The 26,053-nt window shown below is 38.7% G+C and overlaps 1 protein-coding gene across 4 annotated transcripts in view; it reads left to right on the top strand.

Annotated features, from left to right (window-relative positions):
• Positions 1 to 653: 653 nt before the first annotated feature.
• The window catches only part of tmcc2.L (transmembrane and coiled-coil domain family 2 L homeolog), a 40,824-nt gene continuing 15,424 nt past the window's right edge, over positions 654 to 26,053 (top strand). Inside the window, exons 1-3 of one of the 4 annotated variants that reach the window (XM_041581987.1) lie at positions 655 to 937; positions 1,453 to 1,629; positions 17,265 to 17,852. In XM_041581987.1, coding sequence (XP_041437921.1) covers positions 1,519 to 1,629; positions 17,265 to 17,852 — 699 coding nt within the window. In that variant the 5' untranslated portion in view covers positions 655 to 937; positions 1,453 to 1,518. Of the gene's footprint in view, positions 1,630 to 17,264; positions 17,853 to 26,053 lie in introns of all 4 variants that reach the window. The other 3 variants (XM_041581988.1, XM_041581986.1, XM_018246512.2) reach the window with 3 other exon arrangements.

Genomic DNA, 26,053 nt, shown 5'->3' with positions numbered 1-26,053 from the left:
GCTGAACTACAGAATAAATGTTGTAGTTTATATCTAGTGCAGAATCTATAATCATTGCATTTATTGGTCTCTAGGGGTAAATTTTACTCCTATGATTGTATTACAGCCATAGTGGATTTATAGACCAATATCTAAGAGGTAACTTACTTTTACAAGCTGTAATTTTGTATAAATGATTTGTCAGCACATTGACATATCCACCAGTTCTAGACAGATGGCTGGATGGCTATACAAATACATGAAAGGGCAGGGCTGGGTTTACATAGCAGATGCCCCTAGGCCCGCTGCTGTTCGTCAACCCCGTACCCACCAGTTTGTTGCACCCGCATGTCGAAAACCCACAAATAAAGTATCAAACCTTAATTTAGCAAATAGCACTGCAATATCTTGAACACAAGTCTCTTCATTCTTAAAGGTGATGCAAAGTCATCAATGGGATAATTCAATTTCCTAACAAGAGCAGAGCAGCATGTGCACGATCCCAACAGAAATAGGTGGTCCCGTCCGACTCAGCAGCATTATTTTTACAAAGCAGTGACGGGCTGCTGTGCGGGTCACTACTCTACACAGCACCTTGCATCCCCTGCAGCACCACCTTCTGTGACAGCTCCCCGCGCTACAACCCACCTTGAAAAGGGTTCTGGTCCATCCCCGATGTCTGATTGGCTCGAGCTATCAAAATCCGCTCTTGCTGTTTGTTAGAAGCGGCGTCCATCGGCTATAGTGTTAGGTTGAGCCTTGGTCACCCCAGTCTCTGCAGGGAGAAGTACGGACGTAGATGCCGGGGCCCCGGGTAGCAGGAAGACTGGGGAAGGGGTTGTCGTGAAGAATGAATTAAAGGACGGGGCCCTTCACTAACCTTACTCTCCCAGCCTTGCGGCTGTGACCGAGCTTGTAGCGTGCACGCCCTTAGTATGAGTGTGGGAGCGCGCGCTGTGTAAGGATGCTTTATTGTGCGCTGGTTTGTTGATTGCAATGTATAAATATTAGTTTTTATCATGGGTTCTTCGCGGGCATGTGTGCTCGTATGTGAGAGTTTGGGTGGATCTGTGCTGGGACTGGGTGTAGCGTGTGTATATCAAGCTATTAAGCTCATCATGTAGGATTGGCGTCTGCTGTGTGTGTCCTCTTATGTGTGAGTGTAAATGTGTAGTGTGACACTGTGTGCTGTCCTATTAAATAAACACTGTGGGAAAATGTGTTATCCTGTCAGTCTATGCAGTCATGTACCTGTGTGTAGGTCGTTTGTGTGTGTACAGCAGTTTATCTGTGAATGATGACATTTTTGTGATAGCGAATTTGATTTGACCTTATACCCTTCTCCTCTTCCCTTGCCCTCGTTTTACCTGTTCTCATTCTTCTCACCCTCCCACCCTTAATTACCTTCCTCCCTTTGCCTTGCTTCTTTATTCTTTTTTTAAACCTCACCATCATCACCCTTGCAATATGAAGAGCTGTAAGTCAGACGACTTGCATCCCGAGGAAGTGGGTGCACAGGATGCCCAACCACTCACTCCCATGGAGGTGCGAGGCACAGATAGCCCTGCCCAAGCGGACCTTGGATCTGCTGGCACAGCTATCAGCCAAGGCCCCCCATCCATCACCCGCAACAAGCCGCCAGATCTTAAGGTAAATATGCTGCAATTCTTAATGTTTTTCTCTATGATAATTCTAGGCTGTAGACATGTATCAGGATAGCGCATGTAGTTCTCCTCATCTGTATTGTGTGCAGTATGTGGTATTAAAACACTTTTGCTTTGTTCTGTAGGGTTTTATTTCTAGGGCTAAGCACGTTTCATATAATACAGTTGTGTCATCCCTAAAGATCTTCAGGTGTTGTTGACTTGCGCTTTGTATGATACATTCTTCCCAAGATTTCAGGGGATGCTGAGATTATTATTCCAACAGTAGATGAGGGGTTAAATTGTGGACATCAGTTTTAAATCCTAGCACCAGGAAATCTTCATAAATTGAATTTTTAGTGTAGAGTGCCTTTCAAAAAGATAAGGTTCTTCTTCAATTTAACTTGCCTGCAGGGACCGTAACTTTAGACAATCCTGTCTGCAATTTAGATCATCTCATTCCAGTATATACCCACAGTGGATTAAAAGTGTAAATTACACTTACTTATTCACACTCGTAATGTGTGCACAGGTACTGATATTTTATATGTACCCTGTCTGCCACTTGGAAATCAGGGTTGTACTGAAAAATTCTGCCATAGCTAACAGAGTGCAGCCAGCCCATATGTTCTCTGTGAGGTCTGATCCATACAAAACACTATTTTATAGAAAATAATGTAGTGTACTATGTCTATTATACATGTAACCTACTATGAAAAGCATGCCACCAATAACAGAGTAAAACCATGTATACCAAGCACTTTCTGTTGAATGCCTCTTATTATACATGTTACTGTTTTGTAACAATTATATGATGTGCACATTTTGACGTTTAAAGAATTTTCACTAGTTTGTGATCTACAAAATGTGCAATTATGCTGCTGCAAAATTTTTTTTGGAGAAGCCTGGAACTAGAATGCAGGAATTCATCACATAGTCTATGTTGGCAATTTACATTCCTGCCTCTCTGTGATATTCACAAATAGAGGACATGCAAAGAGAAGGTAAGGGTGGAGAGCAACGGACAGAAGCAAGGGACAAATTTCTCTGTATAATGAACTGATGTAAAAAGATGCAGGAGATTTTCTATTAAACAGACCTCTGTGTGTAAAGCCCTTGCACGGCTGTGCAGCCTAGTTTCCATAAAGTGCACACAACCTGATAATTTCTAATTATAAAAACACTACAAACCACACACAATAATGTTTATTGTGTATATACAACATGCACTGAGTGCACTGCAGATTTCTTCCAATATAGATTCAAGTAACTTCGTATTTTTCAAATTGAGTTATTTAAAAGCTACGGCATATCACCAGGCATCAAATTTCTGGGGTTTGCCTCCCTATTTCACAAATGTGCACATTGTAGATATGCATTACCATAGGTTACCAGTTATTACCAGCTACTTCAAGTAGGACTTGGCTACTCCCGCAGCACCAGACTTGGATATGCACAGAATCAGATTGGAAGGCACAATTTACTTTATGATCAAAAAATAGGGACATTGTTAAAAGTTGCATTGGTTGTATATAACTCAGAGTGTAGTAAGTCATATACAGCAAGTAAACTTTCCAGCATGTCAGTAAAATTTGTTGTGCCATATGAGACTTTTCACAGGGCTTTGCACTAAGTTAATAAACAAGGAGCAATAACTCATGCCTCAGCATATAATCAGTATATATTTTATATATAAGTTCCGTTATTTGGTGTTCTGTAAGTTTGGACACAATATGACCCAATGCGACAAAATATCTTTTCACCCACAAGGATGTCACCTAGTACATCCTTGTACATTGGGCCTGTTCAATCTTCCATTGGTTTAATCGAATATCACATGCCTGCCCACTATATATGTTTATAATATTCAAGGGTGCTGAGCTTAGTTATGCCACATATTGCCAATGCTGGGTACAGGCCTGTCTGTGTATCTGACTAATAGCATTGCAACATTGCTACACTGGAGAACTTTTCAGCAGCAATGCAGAGTGTTTTCTTTTTTAATTATCCAGTTATATAATAATTTCCCATCAATTTTCCAGGCAAAAAAAGTTAGACCATTTGCTTGTTAGTTTATGTGTTGGACATAGTGTGACTGAATACAAAGTAACTTCCAAGGAACCATTCTCTCACCTACGAGGACATCAACAAGTACATTTGGGGGTCTATTTATCATGCTGTGTAAAAAGTGGAGTAATGCAATACTGGTGATGTTGCCTAGAGCAACCAATCAGCAATTAGATTTCCTATAGTGATGGGCGAATTTATTCGGCAGGCGCGAATTTGCGGCGAATTTGCCCGATTCGCCGCCAGCGAATAAATTCGCGAAACGCCTACGAAAATTCGCTTAAAAAATTCGCCGTCGTCAAAAAAATTTTTCCGAGTTTTTTTCTATCTAGCTCTTCAATGGATTCTTTCATACCTGCAGCTGCTTATTAGGCAGGGGTCTTCCTGTTTCGGGCAGTCAGGTTTTATCCTTAAGCACTCCTGAAGGACTGTTGGATTGTGAAGAAGGTGTTACCCATTCGTCCTCAAACGTTTGGTACCTTCTGGGTTCTCTTTGGAGCCTGAGGCACACTATGTTAATCTCCTTGAAGGGGGTTAATGGTGCAGTGGGGTCCCTTTTTCTCCTGTTTATTTTTTGTCTCTGTTTTGCCACCTTCATCATGGAGCCGATTCTGGTCAGCGCAACCGGAAGTGACGTCATTCAAAGGCGCACAGTACAGGTTATGCCCTTGAGCAACATGGCGGCGGCGTTTTTTCGCAGGCGCCATTTGGCAATTTTGTATTTTCGCCAGCGCTTTTTCGAGGCATGTTTTTCTGTTAAATAGCAACGGTTTCAGTACAGGCTCTTCTGTTTGTTTGCCTGCAGGAAGGCCCTTTGAGGAGAAGGACAAAGTCGATCCTTTTGGAATTCAGGTATTTGGTTACCTATTAGTCTTTTGATTTTATTAAGGCTGTTTATGTTAAGTCATTTCGACTATTATTTTTGTAGACAGCACACCAGGATATGGATTCCGCTGCCTCAAGTAAAACTGTCCCTAGAGCTAGGTATGTACCTCAAAAACGTATTATAGAATATGGGAGAGGTTTTTGGTGGAGCAAAATCAGAATGGTTTGGAGGAATCTGTTCCAGATTTACCACAGATTTTGGATTTTTTACAAAAAGGTTTGGACAAGGGTTTACAATATAGAACTTTGAAGGTTCATGTGTCAGCATTATCGGCTATGACGGGAGTGTGATGGGCAGAAAACCCAGTCATTAAGAGATTTTTTATGGCAACACTAAAATTGCGACCTCCAAATAGGTCTTTTTCTTCAACATGGGAATTACCTCTTGTTCTAAAATCCTTAGTGTCTTCCCCCTTTGAGCCTCTGGATAAAATTTCTGTCTGGAATCTAACCTTAAAGACTCTATTTTTAGTGGCGATAGCCTCAGCAGCCAGAGTCAGTTTTTTGCAAGCCCTTTCCATGTACCACAAAAATATATCCGTTCTACCAGACAAAGTCATTTTAAGACCGGATGTTTCCTTCTTACCAAAAGTTGTCTCTACATTTCATTTGGAATCAGAGATTATCCTTCCAGTTCTATCGGCTAGCTCTGCTACCACGGAAGATCCTCTGTTCTTAAATTTGGATCCAGTTAGGGCACTTAAGCATTATTTGAATTCTACACAACACTTCAGAAAATCAAATAGACTATTTGTCATCCCAGCAGGAACAAGGAAAGGTTTGGCTGCCTCTTCTTCTACTATTTCCAGATGGCTGGTTATCCTGATCTCAAAACATACCAATTACAAGGCAAGCTGGCTCCCGCAGGGATTAAAGCTCACTCTACAAGGGCGGTGGCCACATCCTGGGCAGCAGTGGCAAAAGTTCCGGTAGATCAAATCTGTCAGACAGCCTCTTGGAGTTCGGCTAGAACCTTCATGAACCATTATCGTCTTAATGTGAGGCAGACAGCGGTGGATTTTGCTTCTGGAGTATTTCAGTCATTTAACTCGAATTAAACCTTCTAAGCATTGTTTGAGTTGTTATTTAATTTCCCACCCTGTTCTTTTTATATTGCTGGGTACATCCCAGTGTTTATGTTGACATATAGTGGCTAGGAAAAGGGAAAATTGTTTACATACTAACAGTAATTTTCCTTTCCTAGCGACTTTATATGTCAACATACCCTCCCTTCTTGGACTAAAGTATTAGACTGCTGGCCCTAGGAGGGGGGGGGGTGTTTTTATAGGTTGATAGGGGAGGGACTTTCTGGTTCGGAGTGGGGGCAGGGAGCCTACCCAGTGTTTATGTTGACATATAAAGTGGCTAGGAAAGGAAAATTACTGTTAGTATGTAAACAATTTTCCCTTTTCTTCAGTTAGAAAAAAAAGCAAAGATATGATTCATTAACAAAGTGGGTACAACCATGTTTTTTTGGAATGCCCCCTGATATGGAGGTTTTTGGAGGAAAGTTTTTAAGCATATTTAGAGCATAAACTCCATCTTCCCAATATTCTGTCCTACAGTTTGTGTCTTCTGGGCATTATGGAAAAGCAACCTATGAGTAGCTATACTAAACATTGCTACCTGCAACTTTTTCATTATGGCAAGAAAGCAATACAACTTCAGTGGAAATCGTTGTCTCCCCCCATACTGGGTTACTGGAAAAAAATAGTAAATGATTCCTTGGCCAAACAAACATTGGTATACATAGCACATGGGTGCCCTGGAAAATCTGAAGGGAACTGGGGCCTCTGGTCAGAACATAACACTCCAGGGCCTGAAAGGTTAACCACACCTAGTTAGACTTCTCGTGGCCATGTGGGCTTCTTTTCCCTTTTCCTCTCTTTTTTCTCTTTCTGTTTCTATCTTGTTTTTGCTATGTAATGTTTAATTGAAATGTCAAATAAAAACTTTTAACAAAAAAAAAAGAAAAGTTCTGATTGGTTGCTATGAGCAACATCACCAGTAATGTTTCACTCTTTTTATGCAGCATGATAAATAGACCCCTTGATTTAAAAACAACTGTCCGCTGCGTGCAATGGTCCTACAAATCAATTCTTCCACCTGACCAAATAGATTACACTATTCATAGTACAATATAAATGCAGTGAAACCTCAATTCAGCATGTCCTAATTTAATGTTCTCCTCATTTTAAACAGTTTTTTTGTGGTTCCACTTATATATAATGAATTACAGTATGCCTAGTGATTTTTAAAGTTACTTAGCTTTAATTTGTTCATCTAATTACCCCCAAATCACGTGTCTGACAGTTGGACTAATGGGCTTGCACAGTTCCATAGTAATGGAGTATTACTCAGCATCGAACTTTGAAAAAGAACAAAACATGCACTAGGCATGTTCAATGTTTCTTAGCATCAGTCAGTGCCTTACAAAGCGCCTGCACCTCCTGGGATTTTTAATAGTGTCAGGGTCTGCTTGCTCTGTAGTTACTCCCTTTTCTGCTATGAATGTACAGTACTAACCTTCCATTTTAATTATCCCATATATTTTACCCTTTTGTTTTTGTGTATGGGTACTTATCATGCTTCAGAAAACACCTATAAATACTAAGATTCCCTTTAACTAAACAGATATTACAAAGCTATTTAATTAATGCACAGATGCTCAGACACACAACTCCCAACCCCCTTAGTATACACAAATTATATAATACACCATTTCCCACGCCTTTCTATCATGCATCTCTGTAACTAGCAGCACTCTGTGAGCACTGTGCAGTGGAGTATGCTGAACTTATCTGGCTTTGTAGCTGTTTCCATAGAGATGAGAGATAGAGGCTAAAGTTTTTCTGGCTGTTTTAATAGTGTGAAATCTTTGAAGTGGGTTGTGTTCAGAAATGTAGGTGCCTAACAACAATTTTTTTGACAGTGTATTCAATAGCTTCCCAAAACTAAACTCCAAATGACTTATAGTCACGCTCATCAACAGATTGAGAATGAAGAGATCAAGCAGAAGACCACTGTTTCCCATATAGAAGGTGCTTCCAAGGCCATTTGCTCATGTTTTGTATCCCCTCCTATCATATGTGTAGGAAAGGGAATGGTGTCACCTGCATAACCTAATTTTGCATTTGCAGGTTTTCTGGACCACCAAGGTTTTCTGTGATTTAAAGGAATTAATGGATTATGCCTGCTCTTAGATGGAAAAATTATTTTGGGGGTTAGTTATGTCTTTGTTCCATTTCTGGTATAGTATAGTAAAGGGAATATGTAAACCATTAAACCATTTGCTGTTGCATGCTTTGGTCCCCCTATATGTAACACAAAGGCATGTGAAGTTGGAAAGTAAGGCATGTCTTCATTTTATGTACTGAAAAAGTTTTTGTTGGGTATATAGTTACATAGTTACATAGTTAAATTGAGTTGAAAAAAGACAAAATCCATCAAGTTCAACCCCTCCAAATGAAAAAACCCAGCATCCATACACAGACCCCTCCCTACTTTTAATTCAATTCTATATACCCATACCTATACTAACTATAGAGCTTAGTATCACAATAGCCTTTGATATTATGTCTGTCCAAAAAATCATCCAAGCCATTCTTAAAGGCATTAACTGAATCAGCCATCACAACCTCACTGTCCTGACTGTGAAGAACCCCCTACGTTGCTTCAAATGAAAGTTCTTTTCTTCTAGTGTAAAGGGGTGGCCTCTGGTACAGTGATCCACTTTATGGGTAAAAAGGTCCCCTGCTATTTGTCTATAATGTCCTCTAATGTACTTGTAAAGTGTAATCATGTCCCCTCGCAAGCGCCTTTTTTCCAGAGAAAACAACCCCAACCTTGACAGTCTACCCTCATAATTTAAGTCTTCCATCTCTCTAATCAATTTAGTTGCATGTCTCTGCACTCTCTCCAGCTCATTTATATCCCTCTTAAGGACTGGAGTCCAAAACTGCACTGCATACTCCAGATGAGGCCTTACCAGAGACCTATAAAGAGGCATAATTATGTTTTCATCCCTTGAGTTAATGCCCTTTTTTATGCAAGACAGAACTTTATTTGCTTTAGTAGCCACAGAATGACACTGCCCAGAATTAGACAACATATTATCTACAAATACCCCTAGATCCTTCTCATTTAAGGAAACTCCCAACACACTGCCATTTAGTGTATAACTTGCATTTATATTATTTTTGCCAAAGTGCATAACCTTGCATTTATCAACATTGAACCTCATTTTCCACTTTGCTGTCCAGTTTTCCAATTTAGACAAATCACTCTGCAAAGTGGCAGCATCCTGCATGGAACCTATATTTCTGCACAATTTAGTATCATCTGCAAAAATAGAAACAGTACTTTCAATGTCCACCTCCAGGTCATTAATAAACAAGTTGAAAAGCAAGGGACCTAGTACAGAGCCCTGCGGTACGCCACTAACAACACTGGTCCAATTAGAAAATGTTCCATTTACCACCACTCTTTGTAGTCTATCGTTTAGCCAGTTCTCTATCCAGGTACAAATACTATGTTCCAGGCCAACATTCCTTAATTTAACCAGTAACCTTTTGTGTGGCACTGTATCAAATGCTTTAGCAAAGTCTAAGTAAATCACATCCACTGCCATCCCAGAATCGAGGTCTCTACTTACCTTCTCATAAAAAGAAATTAAGTTAGTCTGGCAAGATCTATTACGCATAAAACCATGCTGGCACAAACTCATAGTATTATGGAATGAATACCATCTGGCCCCGGACCTTTGTTAATCTTAACATGTTCTAGTCTCTTTTGAATTTCTTCATGTGTGAACCATGCATCATTAGTTGTATTACTAGAATTGGTACTATTAAGAAGGAAACCTTCACTTACTGGCTCCTCATTTGTGTAGACAGATGAAAAATATGAGTTCAGAATCTGCGCTTTTATTTTGTTTTCATCAACCAGCTGACCCCCCTCTGATAGTAAGGGTCCCACCCCTTCCTGCTTCATTTTTTTACTATTAACATATTTAAAAAATCATTTTGGATTTATTTTACTGCTTGCTACAATATCCTTTTTTATATCAATTTTAGCTTGCCTTATAGCTTCTTTGCATGATTTATTGGCCTCCTTGTACCTTTCGGCTGTACCGCTAACTTGAAAGCCTTAAAAGCACGTCTTTTCTTACCCACCTCAACACCAATGCTTCTATTAAACCAAAAAGGTTTTGCTTTACAACGACGTTCCTTGCTTACAAGTGGAATATACTGACAAGTATATTTATTAAGCAGCATTTTAAAGACTTCCCATTTTTGTTCTGTGTTTAACCCTGTGAAAAGCAGTTCCCACTTAATATGTTGCAGAGATGCCCTTATACTGTCAAAGTTTGCACGTCTGAAATTTAGTGTTTTAGTTACTCCCTTATAGAATTGCTTCTGCAACAGAATCTCAAAGGAGACCATGTTATGATCACTATTCCCTAAATGCTCACCCACACAAATGTTAGAGATGAGTTCAGTATTGTTAGTTATTACAAGGTCCAAAAGAGAGTTATTACTAGTTGGTTCTTGAACGAGCTTGAATAAAAAGTTGTCATTCAGCATATTTACAAACCTACTAGCTTTTCCTGTTTTAGCAACCCCATAACCCCAGTCAATGTCTGGATAATTGAAGTCACCCATAGCAACAACTTGACCCAGCTGTGAAGCCGCTTGTATCTGCAAGAGTAGCTGGGCTTCATACTCGACACTTATACGAGGTGGTTTCTAGCATACACCAATGATAATTATTTTTGTTACCTTTTGCCCAGTCAAAATCCCTACCCAGAGTGATTCTACACCCTCACCAGTGCCAGCTATTGTTATTTCTTTAGCGCATGGCTGTAATTCAGGCTTTACATACAAACACACTCCTCCACCCTTTTTAATCCCTCTGTCCCTCCTAAAAAGGGGGTAACCATTTAAATTCACAATCCAGTCACATGTTTCATCCCACCAGGTCTCAGTGATACCAATTATATCATAATTTTTAGAGCATGCAATTAATTATAGGTCTCCCATTTTACCTGACAAACTCCGTGCATTTGCCAGCATACAGCGGAGGTTACTACTTTTACTTTTGAAATTTACATTACGTGGTGGAGAATTATATGTTAAATTAGTATTATTCTGTTTTCCTTGTAACAGAGGGACCTCCTTTGCTGGTAAACTGTATGCCCCACTCACTCCTCCCCCATGACCCCTTACTAACCCCACTGTCTACCCTAGCTTCCCCATAATTCTTTATCTCACCCCCCTCTTGCCTAGTTTAAACACTCCTCCAACCTCTTAGCCATTCTTTCCCCTAGCACCGCGGACCCCCTTCCATTGAGGTGCAAACTGTCACGACTGTATAGGTTGTACCCCAACGAAAAATCAGCCCAGTGCTCTAGGAACCCAAACCCTTCCTTCCTACACCAAGACTTGAGCCACGCATTTAGCTCCCTAAACTCCCGCTGTTTTCCTAAACTTTCACGTGGCACGGGCAAAATTTCAGAAAAGATGACATTGGAAGACCTTTCCTTGATCTTAGAGCCTAGATCCCTGAAATCACTCTTTAAGGTCTTCCATCTACCATTTATTTTGTCATTAGTACCGATATGCACTAAGACAGCTGGGTCATGCCCAGCCCCACCCAATAATTTGTCTATCCGATCAACCATATGCCAAACCCTGGCACCAGGTAGACAGCAAACTGTTCGGTTGTAGTAATCCGGACGACAAATTACCCTATCCACTTTCCTAAAAATTGAGTCCCCTACAACCACAATCTGCTTAGGCCTGACTCTACTCTCCTCCCCACCACTACTAGAGAAACTGGTCTGTTAGAGAGATCAGCCCCATCTAGAATTGCCAATCCAGAGTTCATACTCCCATCATCTTCACACAATCTGGCAAATTTGTTGCAATGTATAATCTCCGGATCAGCCTCCATTTTCCTTTTGCCCACCTTAGATTTTCTAACTGTCACCCAGCTAGCTGCCTCAACATCCTGCTGCTGTTCTGTTCCCCCCAAACTATATGACCCTGCTAGGTCCTGCTCAGTGAGCAAAAGACTCTTTTCAAGATTGTCAATCGACCGCAGTGTTGCAATTTGTTGCTCTAACTTGAGCCTCCAAAGTGGCAATTTGCTCACAACCACCACAGAGGTAAGCATTTAATAGATTGCTAGCGTCTTACATATTAATAAGCTCAACCAGTTGTAGCTCTTGTCATAAAGAGGTATACTGCATTGGCCAGTTGGGAAGGTGATAGCTTATATACTGATAGTTGTTGAATGGACAGCACAAGTAATACAGCCTTTCCTGGTGCCATCCGGAAACAACCAAGTTTTTAGCTGATGATATACCAAACTGGAAAGCTGATGAGCAAGTTCAATAAGTGAAAACTCATAAAAAATGAAGACCAGTTGCAAATTGTCTCAGAATATCACCATTTGCATCATACTAAAAGTTAATCTAAAGGTGAACTACCCCTCTAATATGAGTACCATTTTAATATAATAATAACGTATTTAAGGATACTTGTTGTTATGTAACAAGGAGGGCACCATCACAGAATTTACAGTCATTATTGTGCCCTAGTATGTTTTAGAGTGAGAGGATCAAAAGAGGATCAATACATGGTTACATGCAGTGGGTATGTATAAATGTGCAGCCAGAAGGCGCATTATGTGTTCTGTGGTACAAGCTTTCATATCCTTTACTGTATGGTCACAGACAAGCAGCTGCATACTGAGGTAAAGTGGATCTTTATGTTATGCACCCATCAACCACTAGGGCTCATTCTGATTTAAAGGAAAGCTATACCCCCCAAACAATGTAGGTCTCTATAAAAATATATTGCATAAAATAGCTCATATGTAAAACCCTGCTTCTTGTAATTAAACCATTTTCATATAATATACTTTTTTAGTAGTATGTGCGATTGGGTAATCATAAATAGAAAATTGCCATTTAAAAAAAAATAAGGGCGTCCCTTGGGATCCTAGGATTCACGGTGCACACAAACAAACCATAGATGTTAGGTTACATAAACCAATTAACAGAGTTATGACTTATGCTTTCACATGTCTTCCTGTTATAGAGTTGTACTATTTCTGGTCAGGTGATCTATGGGGCAGCACACAGACAGACCTTCACGAAATGGTGGCAAGAGATGTAAAAGGGCAATATTTACTTAAATATATATATATATATATATATATATATATATATATATATATATATATATATATATATATATATATATATACCAGTTTGGTAAGATTCTTTAATATGCCACTTAATTTGATATAAACTATCTGTTGCTTAAGTATTTATTTTGGGGGTATAGTTTTCCTTTAAGATGTTTTATATAGACATCATTAAAGGGGACCTGTCACCCAGACATCATAAGCTGTATAATAAAAGTCCTTTTCAAATTAAACATTAAATCCAAATTCTTTTTTTTATTAAAGTGTTCATAGCTGATTTAAAAATCTCAGCTATCAATCAAATATTGCCTGCCCCTCCTCTATGCCTCTCTTTTCATTCAGCAATAACTAGATGTCAATGCACTCCCCATATTCCCCCTCTCTCTTTACCATTTAATTGTGTAGCCAGGGCATAGGAATGGACAGCAGGTCCTCCATTCTGGTGCACAAACAAGATTTTGAGATGATGCAAGGCTTGTCTTAATAAAAGTGTCCACAAAATGGCTCCTGCCTGCTTGCTATAATTATGAATTCCCAGAATGAAGGAAACAAGATTCAAATAATTTATATAGTGTAATTAAAGTTAATTTTGCTTCACTAATGTGATAAAATAGGATTTGGAATAATTTTTGTTTGGTGACGGGTCCCCTTTAAGTTTGTTGTTATAGTGGTAAAAATGTATAAAAGCAATTGTATCATAAACTGCGTCATTATACTACATATTTGATATACATTGTAGATTAATGAGCAACAGTGTTTTAAAATGACTTCTGATATGTATGGAATTAATATACTGTAATGTATAATGATGATGTTTTGATGTTTTAAGGAGGATAACGTGTGTGTATTATTCGGATTGTAATGGGTTTTAGATTTGATACATTGTGTATTTGCAAATCATCTCAAGATAGATCTGTGGTTTTAATGAAATCAAAATATTCCATCAAAATTATATTTTATTTGGTATGATGTGATTCCTGTTATGGAAAGCAGTATTAAGAGTGGGGCTTGGGACTTGTAGCCCCTGGGCCATCTATGTTCTTGGTGAGGCAATTTTTCAGCCAAAATGTATTTATGTGAATCATTATGGATATATTACTTGCATGTTGTTGCACCATGATTGCTGTCTATATGAAGCTGCAGTGCAAATGAATGCATTTTTTAATGGGTGAGAAATTAAGCTTGTTTTTATCTTACATTTGCATAAAGTCATTACACAGCTTTAGACATATGCAAGATTTTACGTGGCGTTCTTAAGGAGGATAACGTGTGTGTATTATTCGGATTGTAATGGGTTTTAGATTTGATACATTGTGTATTTGCAAATCATCTCAAGATAGATCTGTGGTTTTAATGAAATCAAAATATTCCATCAAAATTATATTTTATTTGGTATGATGTGATTCCTGTTATGGAAAGCAGTATTAAGAGTGGGGCTTGGGACTTGTAGCCCCTGGGCCATCTATGTTCTTGGTGAGGCAATTTTTCAGCCAAAATGTATTTATGTGAATCATTATGGATATATTACTTGCATGTTGTTGCACCATGATTGCTGTCTATATGAAGCTGCAGTGCAAATGAATGCATTTTTTAATGGGTGAGAAATTAAGCTTGTTTTTATCTTACATTTGCATAAAGTCATTACACAGCTTTAGACATATGCAAGATTTTACGTGGCGTTCTGTAACTTAATGAAGAAGTTAATTGCTAGTCCTGGCAAATACTGGGAAATAATGAGGTGAAATGGTTCACTATATTAAGCCCGAAGCAACTTTCTTGAAAAACAGTGCTGCTTGTAGCTTTGTGATGCAAGGCAGACTAGTTTTCTGGTATATTTGCTAGAGGAATTAATCTAATTTCAATAGTTGAAATGGCAATACAGGCTCAGCCCACAAGTCTTTCTATGCTCTGTAAGGCTAAAAGTATTGTTATTGCTTTTTATTATTCATCTTTCTATTCAGTCCCTCTCCTATTCATATTCCAGCTGCTTATTCAAATCAATGCATGGTTGCTAGGGTAATTTGTACCCTATCAACCAGATGACTGAAATTGCAAACTGGAGAGCTGCTGAATAAAAAGCAAAATAACTCAAAAATCTCAAATAATAAAAAATTTAATTTGTCTCAGAATATCCCTCTCTACATCATACTAAAAGTTAACTCAAAGGTGAACAACCCCTTTAAGGTTTTTACAATTTCACATGTAGGATTATTATTTGCAAAGTTATATCCAATAAAATAATCAGTAAACATACTTACTTTTCATGAGGTAGTAGAAAGTAGAAAATGAGAAAGAAAGAGAAGTAGAAAGCTTGACACTTTTGTTTCAGTAGATTTGGTCTACATAGATTTTTTAAAGGCATTTTATAGAAAGCCACATAAACATTTCAGTTTAGCTGAAGTGAACTTGGACAAATGGACAAAATATTGGCCTAAGGAGTTGTGTAGAACAAATAGTTTCATCTCCTGTTAGGGCTGAAGTTCGACATTTATAGCACAGGGGTTCATATTTAGGTGTTGTTACGGTTTGGCAATAACCCAGAAGCAAGCATTAAATACTGTATCTGTGTTTGTCCATGACATAAAACTATGCAGTTCACTTCTGTAATTGCCAGTTTTATGGTGCAAAGCTCTTTTTCATCCGCCATTGCATCAGTGTTAAACAGGCTGTTTTTCAAGAACAGGTCTAGCACCAAAATTATCACCTAGTCATTTTAAAGTTGACCCATGGATACAGTCTGAGATTCAGCAACCACTAATTGATATAGTGGCACAGTGACTGTTGGCCCACTTGTGTATTTCCTGAGCAATGTGACACAAAGCCCCCAGAACTATAGGATCTGTGTCCAACTGGAGCTACAAAAATACAGGTATGGGACCTGTTATTCAGGATGTTGAGACCAGAGGCTTTCTGGATAAGGGTTTTTTCCATCATCCAGATCTCCATACCTTAAGTTTACTAAAAAAATATTTAAACATTAATTAAACCTGGATAACAGGTTTCCGGATAATGGATCCCATACCTGTACTCTAAAGTAGGTTAGATGTACACCGCATAAACCAGGGATTTCAGCATCACCTGTAGTTTTGTTGTGTTTTTCTAAGAAATCTATGCAAGCAAAATATATTTTTTTTTTGCTCAAAGGGGTTTTTGTGGAGGATAATGCACATAGTTCAGTGTTGTATGTACCCTGCTCAGTGCTTGGGCCTGGACATGCTGGAGAGGGTTAGATGTGCACTGGCCACGCACCTGCACCAAATTCCAAGGGAAATGAGCAGAGTTTGACATTGTCGCCCATAGTTCGTAGAGGGGGGGTGCCTGTCCTTATGGAGCAGGACAGTAAGGTGCGCCATTTGGGCTGCTAGAAAGTAGTGCAGCATATTCGGTAGTGCAAGCCCCCCTCCCCCTGTTTGTAGGCTGACTCGTGCCCGGGATTTACCCTAGATAAACTGCCGCAGTATAGTATTGATGCTGTCAAAACATTTCATAGGTATCCAGGCTGGAGAGTGCCATAACGGGTACAAAAGCTTGGGCATAGCTACGCAAGCAAAATATTTTTAATGCAGATTGATGATGAAAAATCAGTTATTTAAAAAAATTCTAATGTTTTTGACATTTTTATGCAATGCTAATGCATTTTTACTTTTTATTTAAAAAGTCTTCAAAGTCAACTGTAAGCGATTCTTGGAACTTTCTCTTTCTATAATTCTTTATTTTTCTGTGATTCTGCCCACCCTCCAGTCTGTTGTTTGGCTAGCACTTTTGGCCAGACGCATGCTTTGTTTATCTGTGCCACACTCTCCTTCTCTCTTTCTCTCAGACTAGAAACTCGTCGGGAAACTTGATAGCTGATGAGAAGGGTTGTAAATGTTTTATGGAAGTGATGTGACATCTTCTTTTTTGCCTTACAGCAGTGGTAAACACTCAGAATTCTTGGGTAACAGGATTTCAGGGCAGACAGACCCAGATTTTTGGGCTAAAAGGGTTGCTCTGGTTGTTTTTTATTTCTTTCGCTCTTTTTTTATAATGAAAATGTTTAGCATTTAAACAAATGCACAGTTAAACAAAGTGTCTCCTGTGGCATTTGAAAGGGTTGCTGGCACTTCTGCTGTCATTAGGTAGCTGTGCTGTGTATAACCCCCATGGTATAATGGATATGTAAATTAAATTAGGAAGTTGGACTTCTGCTGCCCACTTTCACTACAGAAGAATCAAAGTGCTATGTTTTCTGGGGTTGTATGGTTTTATATAGTATGCACTTTTGTAGATGTTTAGTGTAGTGATGTTTATATTGATGCAAAAGAATGTAGTGATCTTCTTTTCAGCACTTATTGTATGCAGGTTAATGGAGAGAGAGAAAGGTACAATAGGGTAATATCTTATGGTATTTTTTTCTGCTTAAATATCAATGGAAAAATTTGAATATTTAGAGCATGTTGGCACTGTGTTAACCTGTTACTGTTTCTCATAATACAGAAGATCCAGCAGCTTTCTGAAGGCTCTATGTTTGGGCATGGATTGAAGCATCTTTTTCACAGCCGAAAGAGATCCAGAGAGCGTGATCACCAGGCTGCATCCGAATCCACAGTCTTATGTTTAACTCCAGGTCCTTCAACACCTCAGATTCAAACTGCTGCTCCACTTTCCACATCTGACCACGATTCTGCTGATGAAAGGGAAAGTTCTCCAGAGATGCAACGCGTATCATATGCAGTGTCACTTCATGATCTCCCTGCTAGACCTACTGCCTTCAACCGCGTCCTGCAGCAAATCCGTTCCCGTCCTTCTGTCAAACGAGGGTCTGGACAGCATGGAGGTGGTCGACGGAGCAAAAGTGGCCCAGGAGACACTGCTCACCATCAACATCATCCACCATTGCGAGGAGGTAGCCCCCATCTTCCAAGACGACCTCCACCACTAGATGGTGGTCTGGCTGCTGTACTTTACCATCACCAGGGCCGCCCACGATCTTCATCCACCACTGATGCTGCTTTATTGGCTTCCAGTGACACAAGTGGAGCTGCTGGGCTAGCACATGAGGACCAGGACAGAGCAGCAGAAAAGGTGAGTAGCTGAATTGGTGTTTTGACAGACAGAATAAAGATTTCATTAGGGTAAACACAAGGTATGGTAGTTCATAATTTACATAAAAGATGGATTTAAAGATGGGTATCTTGTGATTTATATGGAGGCATTTGCAGGCTTTAGGTACACAGGTCTTCAGTAGAGAGATGGAAATTGTATTTCAGCAGGTACCAGTTGCCCACCCTGGAGCTGGGCAGTGTTAAAAATTCAAGCTTAGAATCACATGACTAATTTCTGTGAATGACAGGAGAGTTTTACATTTGGCAGAATATCTATAAATTCACGCTTGAAAATTAAAATCTAGTCCTAGTAGAGAAAACCTACGGAACTTGCAGAACTGCAAGTCCATAGAGCATATTAAGGGGCAGATTTATTAAGGGTCAAATTGGAAATGCAAATTCAAATTTTAGAATTATTTTTATGGTCAAAAGTGACAAATTTGACTAGGGAATTATCCAAAGTTGATTTGAGGTTTTTTAAAATATAGAATTTAATTTTCAAGATTTATCATAATCTGGCTCTTTAAAGGAACAGTGTAAAAATAATAACTGGGTAAATAGATAGGCTGTGCAAAATAAAAAATGTTTATAATATAGCTAGTTAGCCAAAAATATAATCCATGAAGGCTGGAGTGACTGGATGTCTCATATAATAGCCAGAATCCAACTTCTTTTCAGCGCTCTAACTCTGAGTGGGACATAACTGTTCATTGAGTTTGCAATTGATCCTTAGCATTCAGATCAGATTCAAATAACAATACTGAACTCATCTCTAACATTTGTGTGGGTGAGCATTTAGGGAATAGTGATCATAACATGGTCTCCTTTGAGATTCTGTTGCAGAAGCAATTCTATAAGGGAGTAACTAAAACACTAAATTTCAGACGTGCAAACTTTGACAGTATAAGGGCATCTCTGCAACATATTAAGTGGGAAATGCTTTTCACAGGGTTAAACACAGAACAAAAATGGGAAGTCTTTAAAATGCTGCTTAATAAATATACTTGTCAGTATATTCCACTTGTAAGCAAGGAACGTCGTTGCAAAGCAAAACCTTTTTGGTTCAATAGAAGCGTTGGTGTTGAGGTGGGTAAGAAAAGACGTGCTTTTAAGGCTTTCAAGTTAGCTGGTACAGCCGAAACATTTATAAGGTACAAGGAGGCCAATAAATCATGCAAATAAGCTATAAGGCAAGCTAAAATTGCTATAGAAAAGGATATTGCAGCAAGCAGTAAAAAAAATCCAAAATTATTTTTTAAATATGTCAATAGTAAAAAAATGAAGCAGGAAGGGGTGGGACCCTTACTATCAGAGGGGGGTCAGCTGGTTGATGAAAACAAAATAAAAGCGCAGATTCTGAACTCGTATTTTTCATCTGTCTACACAAATGAAGAACCAGTAAGTGAAGGTTTCCTTCTTAACACTCCCAATTCTAGTAATACAACTAATGATGCATGGTTCACACATGAAGAAATTCAAAAGAGACTTGAACATGTTAAGATTAACAAAGGTCCAGGGCCAGATGGTATTCATCCCAGGGTAATTAGCAAGCTTAGTTCTGTGATTGCCAAACCTCTTTACTTAATTTTTCAGGATTCATTGAGATCTGGCATAGTGCCGAGAGACTGGCGAATTGCTAATGTGGTGCCTCTATTCAAAAAAAGATCCCCTTCTCAGCCTCAAAACTATAGGCCAGTTAGTCTGACGTCAGTATTAGGAAAGCTTTTCGAAGGGTTAATAAAGGATAAGATAGTGGACTTCATAGCAAATCATAATACTATGAGTTTGTGCCAGCATGGTTTTATGCGTAATAGATCTTGCCAGACTAACTTAATTTCTTTTTACGAGAATGTAAGTAGAGACCTCGATTCTGGGATGGCAGTGGATGTGATTTACTTAGACTTTGCTAAAGCATTTGATACAGTGCCACACAAAAGGTTACTGGTTAAATTAAGGAATGTTGGCCTGGAACATAGTATTTGTACCTGGATAGAGAACTGGCTAAAAGATAGACTACAAAGAGTGGTGGTAAATGGAACATTTTCTAATTGGACCAGTGTTGTTAGTGGAGTACCGCAGGGCTCTGTACTAGGTCCCTTGCTTTTCAACTTGTTTATTAATGACCTGGAGGTGGGCATTGAAAGTACTGTTTCTATTTTTGCAGATGATACTAAATTGTGCAGAACTATAGGTTCCATGCAGGATGCTGCCACTTTGCAAAGTGATCTGTCTAAACTGGAAAACTGGGCAGCAAACTGGAAAATGAGGTTCAATGTTGATAAATGCAAGGTTATGCACTTTGGCAAAAATAATATAAATGCAAGTTATACACTAAATGGCAATGTGTTGGGAGTTTCCTTAAATGAAAAGGATCTAGGGGTCTTTGTAGATAACACGTTGTCTAATTCTGGGCAGTGTCATTCTGTGACTACTAAAGCAAATAAAGTTCTGTCTTGCATAAAAAAGGGCATTAACTCAAGGGATGAAAACATAATTATGCCTCTTTATAGGTCCCTGGTAAGGCCTCATCTGGAGTATGCAGTTCAGTTTTGGACTCCAGTCCTTAAGAGGGATATAAATGAGCTGGAGAGAGTGCAGAGACGTGCAACTAAATTGGTTAGAGGGACGGAAGACTTAAATTATGAGGGTAGACTGTCAAGGTTGGGGTTGTTTTCTCTGGAAAAAAGGCGCTTGCGAGGGGACATGATTACACTTTACAAGTACATTAGAGGACATTATAGACAAATGGCAGGGGACCTTTTTACCCATAAAGTGGATCACCGTACCAGAGGCCACCCCTTTAGACTAGAAGAAAAGTACTTTCATTTGAAGCAACGTAGAGGGTTCTTCACAGTCAGGACAGTGAGGTTGTGGAATGCACTGCCGGGTGATGTTGTGATGGCTGATTCAGTTAATGCCTTTAAGAATGGCTTGGATGATTTTTTGGACAGACATAATATTAAAGGCTATTGTGATACTAAACTCTATAGTTAATATAGGTATGGGTATATAGAATTTTAATTAAAAGTAGGGAGGGGTGTGTGTATGGATGCTGGGTTTTCATTTGGAGGGGTTGAACTTGATGGACTTTGTCTTTTTTCAACCCAATTTAACTATGTAACTAACTATGTAAAAGCAAACAGTTACTGTATGTAAATTGCTGACATTACAAACTGGAGAGATGCTGAATAAAAAGATTAAAAAAAGCTGAAATTTAAAAAATGAAAAGCATTTGCAAATGGATTCAGAATACCACACTCTATATCTTATAAAAATGAATCCAAAGGTGAACAATCACTTTAATTCCTGGAAAGGCAATACAATTAATAAAACCAAAAAAGCAGAAATCACCAGTTGTGAAATGCAGCTTCTCCAAGGGGAAACTAGATGGTGATTATGAAGCTATATATATTTTTTTCTTTTCTCTTTGTGGAAATTTTGCTAAAAGAACATAAAAATTATTATTCATGGCATAGTGGCATAACTATTTTAAAATGTAGTAAAAAAAAGTCTCCAAAAGTAATAGATAAAAATGCTAAATCATTAAACCATTTCTATTTTGTTTGAGACATTGACATAGCCTCTGTGGGGCTCAATAGACAGATGGATCATACTGACACATTGTAAAACTGATTCCTATGCAGCCAGCTCCATCTTGAAACATGTCATAGTAGCAAAGAAGCATTCTGTGGTGTTTGGATACAGTTAGGTCTGCTCCATCTTTAGGTCAAGCGGACATTATCCTCTGGGAAGGCAGAAGTGAACTCTTGTTCAGTTGAACTATATTGAAAAATCCAGATTTCTAGATTTTTATCTGTCTTTTAAAATGGATTTGAAAAATTCAGATTTCTGGATTTATTAAAATGGATTTAAAGCTCCCTCTTGTGTTAAAATGTTATATAGCAGTGTTTATCTTAACATAGAAGCTTTTCTCAAGTTTTGGTTGAAAACGAGGGTCCTGATTGTGGTGCTACATTAGTTTAAAACTATAAATCAAAGCAAGCAGGCTATCTTGTTATTTTAGTCATACGTTAGAGTCAGATTTCACCTTATGGGTAAACCCAAAAAATTAATTGTACAACCTATTGCATGTTGGTTCATTGAATCCTATTATAGACTTATAGCCTACTTATATTGATATTGAAGGCCCTACTTGTCATTTGTATATGATTGTAATTATTTGTAAATGCTTTCAGAATTGATTGTACATTTTAGAGTACATAGACAGCAAATTGCTACTTGTGTGGGCCCTGCCATGGATATTTGGATAGCACATAGTCAATTCGTAGGACTGGTTTATTAGATGTTACCCATTGTTACACGTTATGGGATTTTATCCAAGAAGAGCCACACTTTTGTCCAGCTTTTCATGCAATTAGAGGTTTGACAGGATCAACAAGTTGGCAGGATCAACAAGAAAGTGTTGCTTGCATCATATGCAAAAAAATTATATGAGCATACTCCATCTGTATTTCCAACTGCACCCCTTAGTACTCATTAATTAAAAGGAAAGAGCAAAGAAAAGGGCAGTTTGCCTAATACATCTGATGACATTCCCTAAATTAAAGACCAGATAGGGGTAAGCATGCTTCCCCCAGCCAGCCCTTCATGAATACAGCAATGTTGAACGCAGGCACTACTGTATTCATTCATTCTGGAGTACAAGGACCAACACGTGCTCGCAGGAAGGGTGCCCATTTTTTGCACTTTACATCCTTCATCAAAATTTGTAAATAAGCTCTCCTATTTGTACGTATGTGTAATTCTAGGCAAGTTTCCAATATACATTAAAAAATTTAATTGAAGTCAATAATTTTTTTTTACCGTCCACTGCCCTACTTGTGCTCACTACTCATACCACTGAAAACTGTATCTGTTGTCCACTCTGTTTCAGCCAAGAGTCCAATTACCCCCAATGCCTTGCATGTTCTGTAATTAATGAACTTTACAAAAAGGAGAATAACAATGTTGTGCAAGGCATTTTGACTATTGCTTTTTGTTTCTGTAGTCTACTAAAGTAGATGCAACTATTTAAATCACCTGTTACCAGTTAGTGACATAAATTATGCAGATGGTGAAAAAAGGCTCAGTGATGGAGGGGTGCTTGCAACTGGGGCCCAAAGATTGCCTATCAATGTAATATAGGAGTATGTTATTGTGAGACTGCTACCCCTAGAAACGCTTATGTGAATAAGATGTGGAATGCTGAGAGCAGCCCTGTATTGTAATTTACTGCACAATTTTAAATTGTAATCTCTGGGGTTTCTTACCTACTATATAAATTCTTTTTTGATGTATTGATGTATACACCTTTCTGCTGGTGCTTTATAAATATGATTTAGCCTTCTGCACTCACTAATATGCCTCCATTTTTTTCATATTTTATTGTAAAGAGCAGAACCCATCACTGAAATAATTTTATTTATAAATCTGAATAATTAGTAATTTAATGGGAAATTATATTGTAGAGTGAATTATATGCAGTGTAAACAGTGTAATTTATAAATGAAAACTACATTATAAAAATCATTACAGAATCCCTTTAATGTATGGCAGAGGGCTGTTTTTTAGGGTTACCCATAGACTTTACTGATATGTAACCTTCCATGTGGAGTATTTGCTGTGCTGCTTAAGGAAAAAGTTTTTGTTTCTGGCATGGTAACATTCTATTTTCTCAGTTAGGTTAAGAAAGTTAGTTATGTTATTGTGCTAAAAAGAGCCTAGCAACTGCTAGTATGTGGGCTTCTACAAGCTTCTGATAAAATTTCAAAGAGTCTTGTTCCAGATTAAAGAGAGCAGCTAATGCTTTTAAAGGTAGTGGGCAACTGATGGTGCTTGTTATTAGGTCAAAAACTTGGGCCTGATAGGTTAACTTTTATAGGACAGTTCCACAAAATATGAATAGGGGAGCCTTGCTGTCTGCATTGTCTCCAACCTAGTTTGGATGATACTTGAGGGTAGATTATGTTAAATTTTGTTGGAACAAGGTACCAGCGGTACGGTTTAATATTCATTTCCAGCAGTCTGGCCAATTTAGTAGTTGAAAAAAATCACTGTGAAGGCTAAATTCTAATCTATTGGATCTATTGAAGATCCAATGTCTAGTTGCCATTTGGTGAGAGGTGAGTCCAGAGGTTTATCCGTGGCATTATTTAGGACAGCATAGTATTGTGACATTTTTGTTACTGTTTGGTTTAATGCAGTTATCCTTTATTGTAAGTAGAGTTTAAATTATGGATTGGATCTGAAATAGCTTGCTAATTGTAAATAAGTTAACAAGGAATGGGTTGGTAATAACCATTTTAGTCCCTCACAGCAGGGAAGAAAGTTGTCAAAAGAGTAATCCCAGGCGGAAACCAAGTATAAGGTTTAAAAGTAAAAATAACACTCTGATGTCTGATAAATGGAAAGGCTGTGAGCATTTTTTTGTGGGCCACTTTACAACTACTATTCCTCTTTTCCTCTGTTGTGTCCAACAAAGCAATGCACAAGTTCTTCATGGCAGTTCCATACCTCCCAACATTTGGAAAAAAACCCCCACACCCCCTGCACGCTTTGTCCATTTTACAAAATTTGGCAGGTTGCGGAACGTTTGAACACATTTCTGGGAGTTTTAGGGGCATGTTTTAAGTGTTATAACAGTTTTTCTAATAAAGGTGATATTGCCCGTTAAGATGCAAGTCACAGTTTCCCCAAGAGACTTGCTTATCTTAGTGCAGGGGCTGAGTATTCTGGGCTCTCTGCCAAAGGCTTCTTATTTATTGGAAGAAAGCTTATTGTACAAGTTGATCAATGGACTAGTCCAATTGCCACTTTGGAGTCAGTAAGGAATTTTTCCTCTGAGGCAAATTGGAGCTGCTTCAAATGTTTTTTTTTTTGCCTTCCTCTGGATCAACTAGGATTTTGGCAGGTTAAAATAGAGTTAGAAAGACGTGTGTCATTTTCCAACCTAACTTACTATGTTACTGCCACCCTAGGCACAGGCCCTCTAGTGCCTATATGGTAGATACCACCCTGCCTTTCAACGCTCCTGATAAAGCTGCTGTTGCAGAGAGAAACTTCTCACTGCTCAAGAACGTAGTAGCTACTACGTTCTTGACAGTTAAAGCATTTACCTGCCAGAATGTAGGAGCTTGACAGTGCTATGTCACTGTTCTGTTCAAATCAGAATTTGCCATTACTGTATGATATCTCAATGAAACACAATCAGTGAAAGAGGACCTGCATCTGCATTAACAAACCTATCTGCAGTGATTTGTGAACAAAGCATTTCCCAGAAATGGCAGACAATCCCTCTACCTCCCCTCTATCCCCTCACACAGAAAAAGATATATCTATTTATTTATAAGAGGTATTAAAGCATGGACCTAGCATGTGGCACATTGAATCAAGTTACCAGCACCATTCCACCAACTGCTGTCGGCCCCACTCTTTTGAGTAAGCCTGAGAGGGTCAGAGGGATACTGCTGTTGCTGTTGCTGCTGCTGCTGCTGCTGCTGCTGCTGCTGCTGCTGGACATATCATGCTACCAAGACTGACCAACCACTATACTGGATGTTTTCTTGAGAACATCCTTGAATATTTTTGGTTACCAAAAATTGGCAAAGCGCTATTGTCTAATCAGCATTTATTATTATATCTAATTTAGCTACATATAGAGTTTTAGTAGTTCTTGAATCGGAAAGCATCTGTCAGACATTAAGGCTTTTGCATACTCTCTAAATGGTCCAGATGAATGACTACACAATATTTATATTCTTTGAATGAACTTTCATAGTGCAAGGGTGTAAGGATATGCCATGCATTTTCTTTTGTATTTATCTGGGAAGATTAGAATATACTGTACTGTGCTGATTAAGGTATGCTCTGCACTTCATGTTGCTTGTTGAGCTGTGAGACAGATTTTTCTAAATATTGATATTGGGTTTTATGTATTAAATCAAATTCAGGGCCACAGAGATTTGTGTGGGCGGTGGGGGGTAGTGGTTAGTTGGCAGTGCTGAAAGGCTAGTGCCGCAATGGAAGTATTAAAAGTCATCGAAATGCAAGGCGGATAACAGGCAACCCTCCGACTGTTGGTAAACTCCAGAATCCTATATGTTGCTGAAGGCTGTTCAACAGCAGCTGAAACTTCAGACGTGGCCGCCTACATATTATGGTCAGAGATCATTCAGGAGCGAG

This window comes from Xenopus laevis, chromosome 2L (genome assembly GCF_017654675.1).
Source record: "Xenopus laevis strain J_2021 chromosome 2L, Xenopus_laevis_v10.1, whole genome shotgun sequence".
Lineage (NCBI taxonomy): Eukaryota > Metazoa > Chordata > Amphibia > Anura > Pipidae > Xenopus > Xenopus laevis.
The sequence above is the reverse complement of the archived record's forward strand: the minus strand, read 5'-3'. Positions and strand labels throughout refer to the sequence as shown.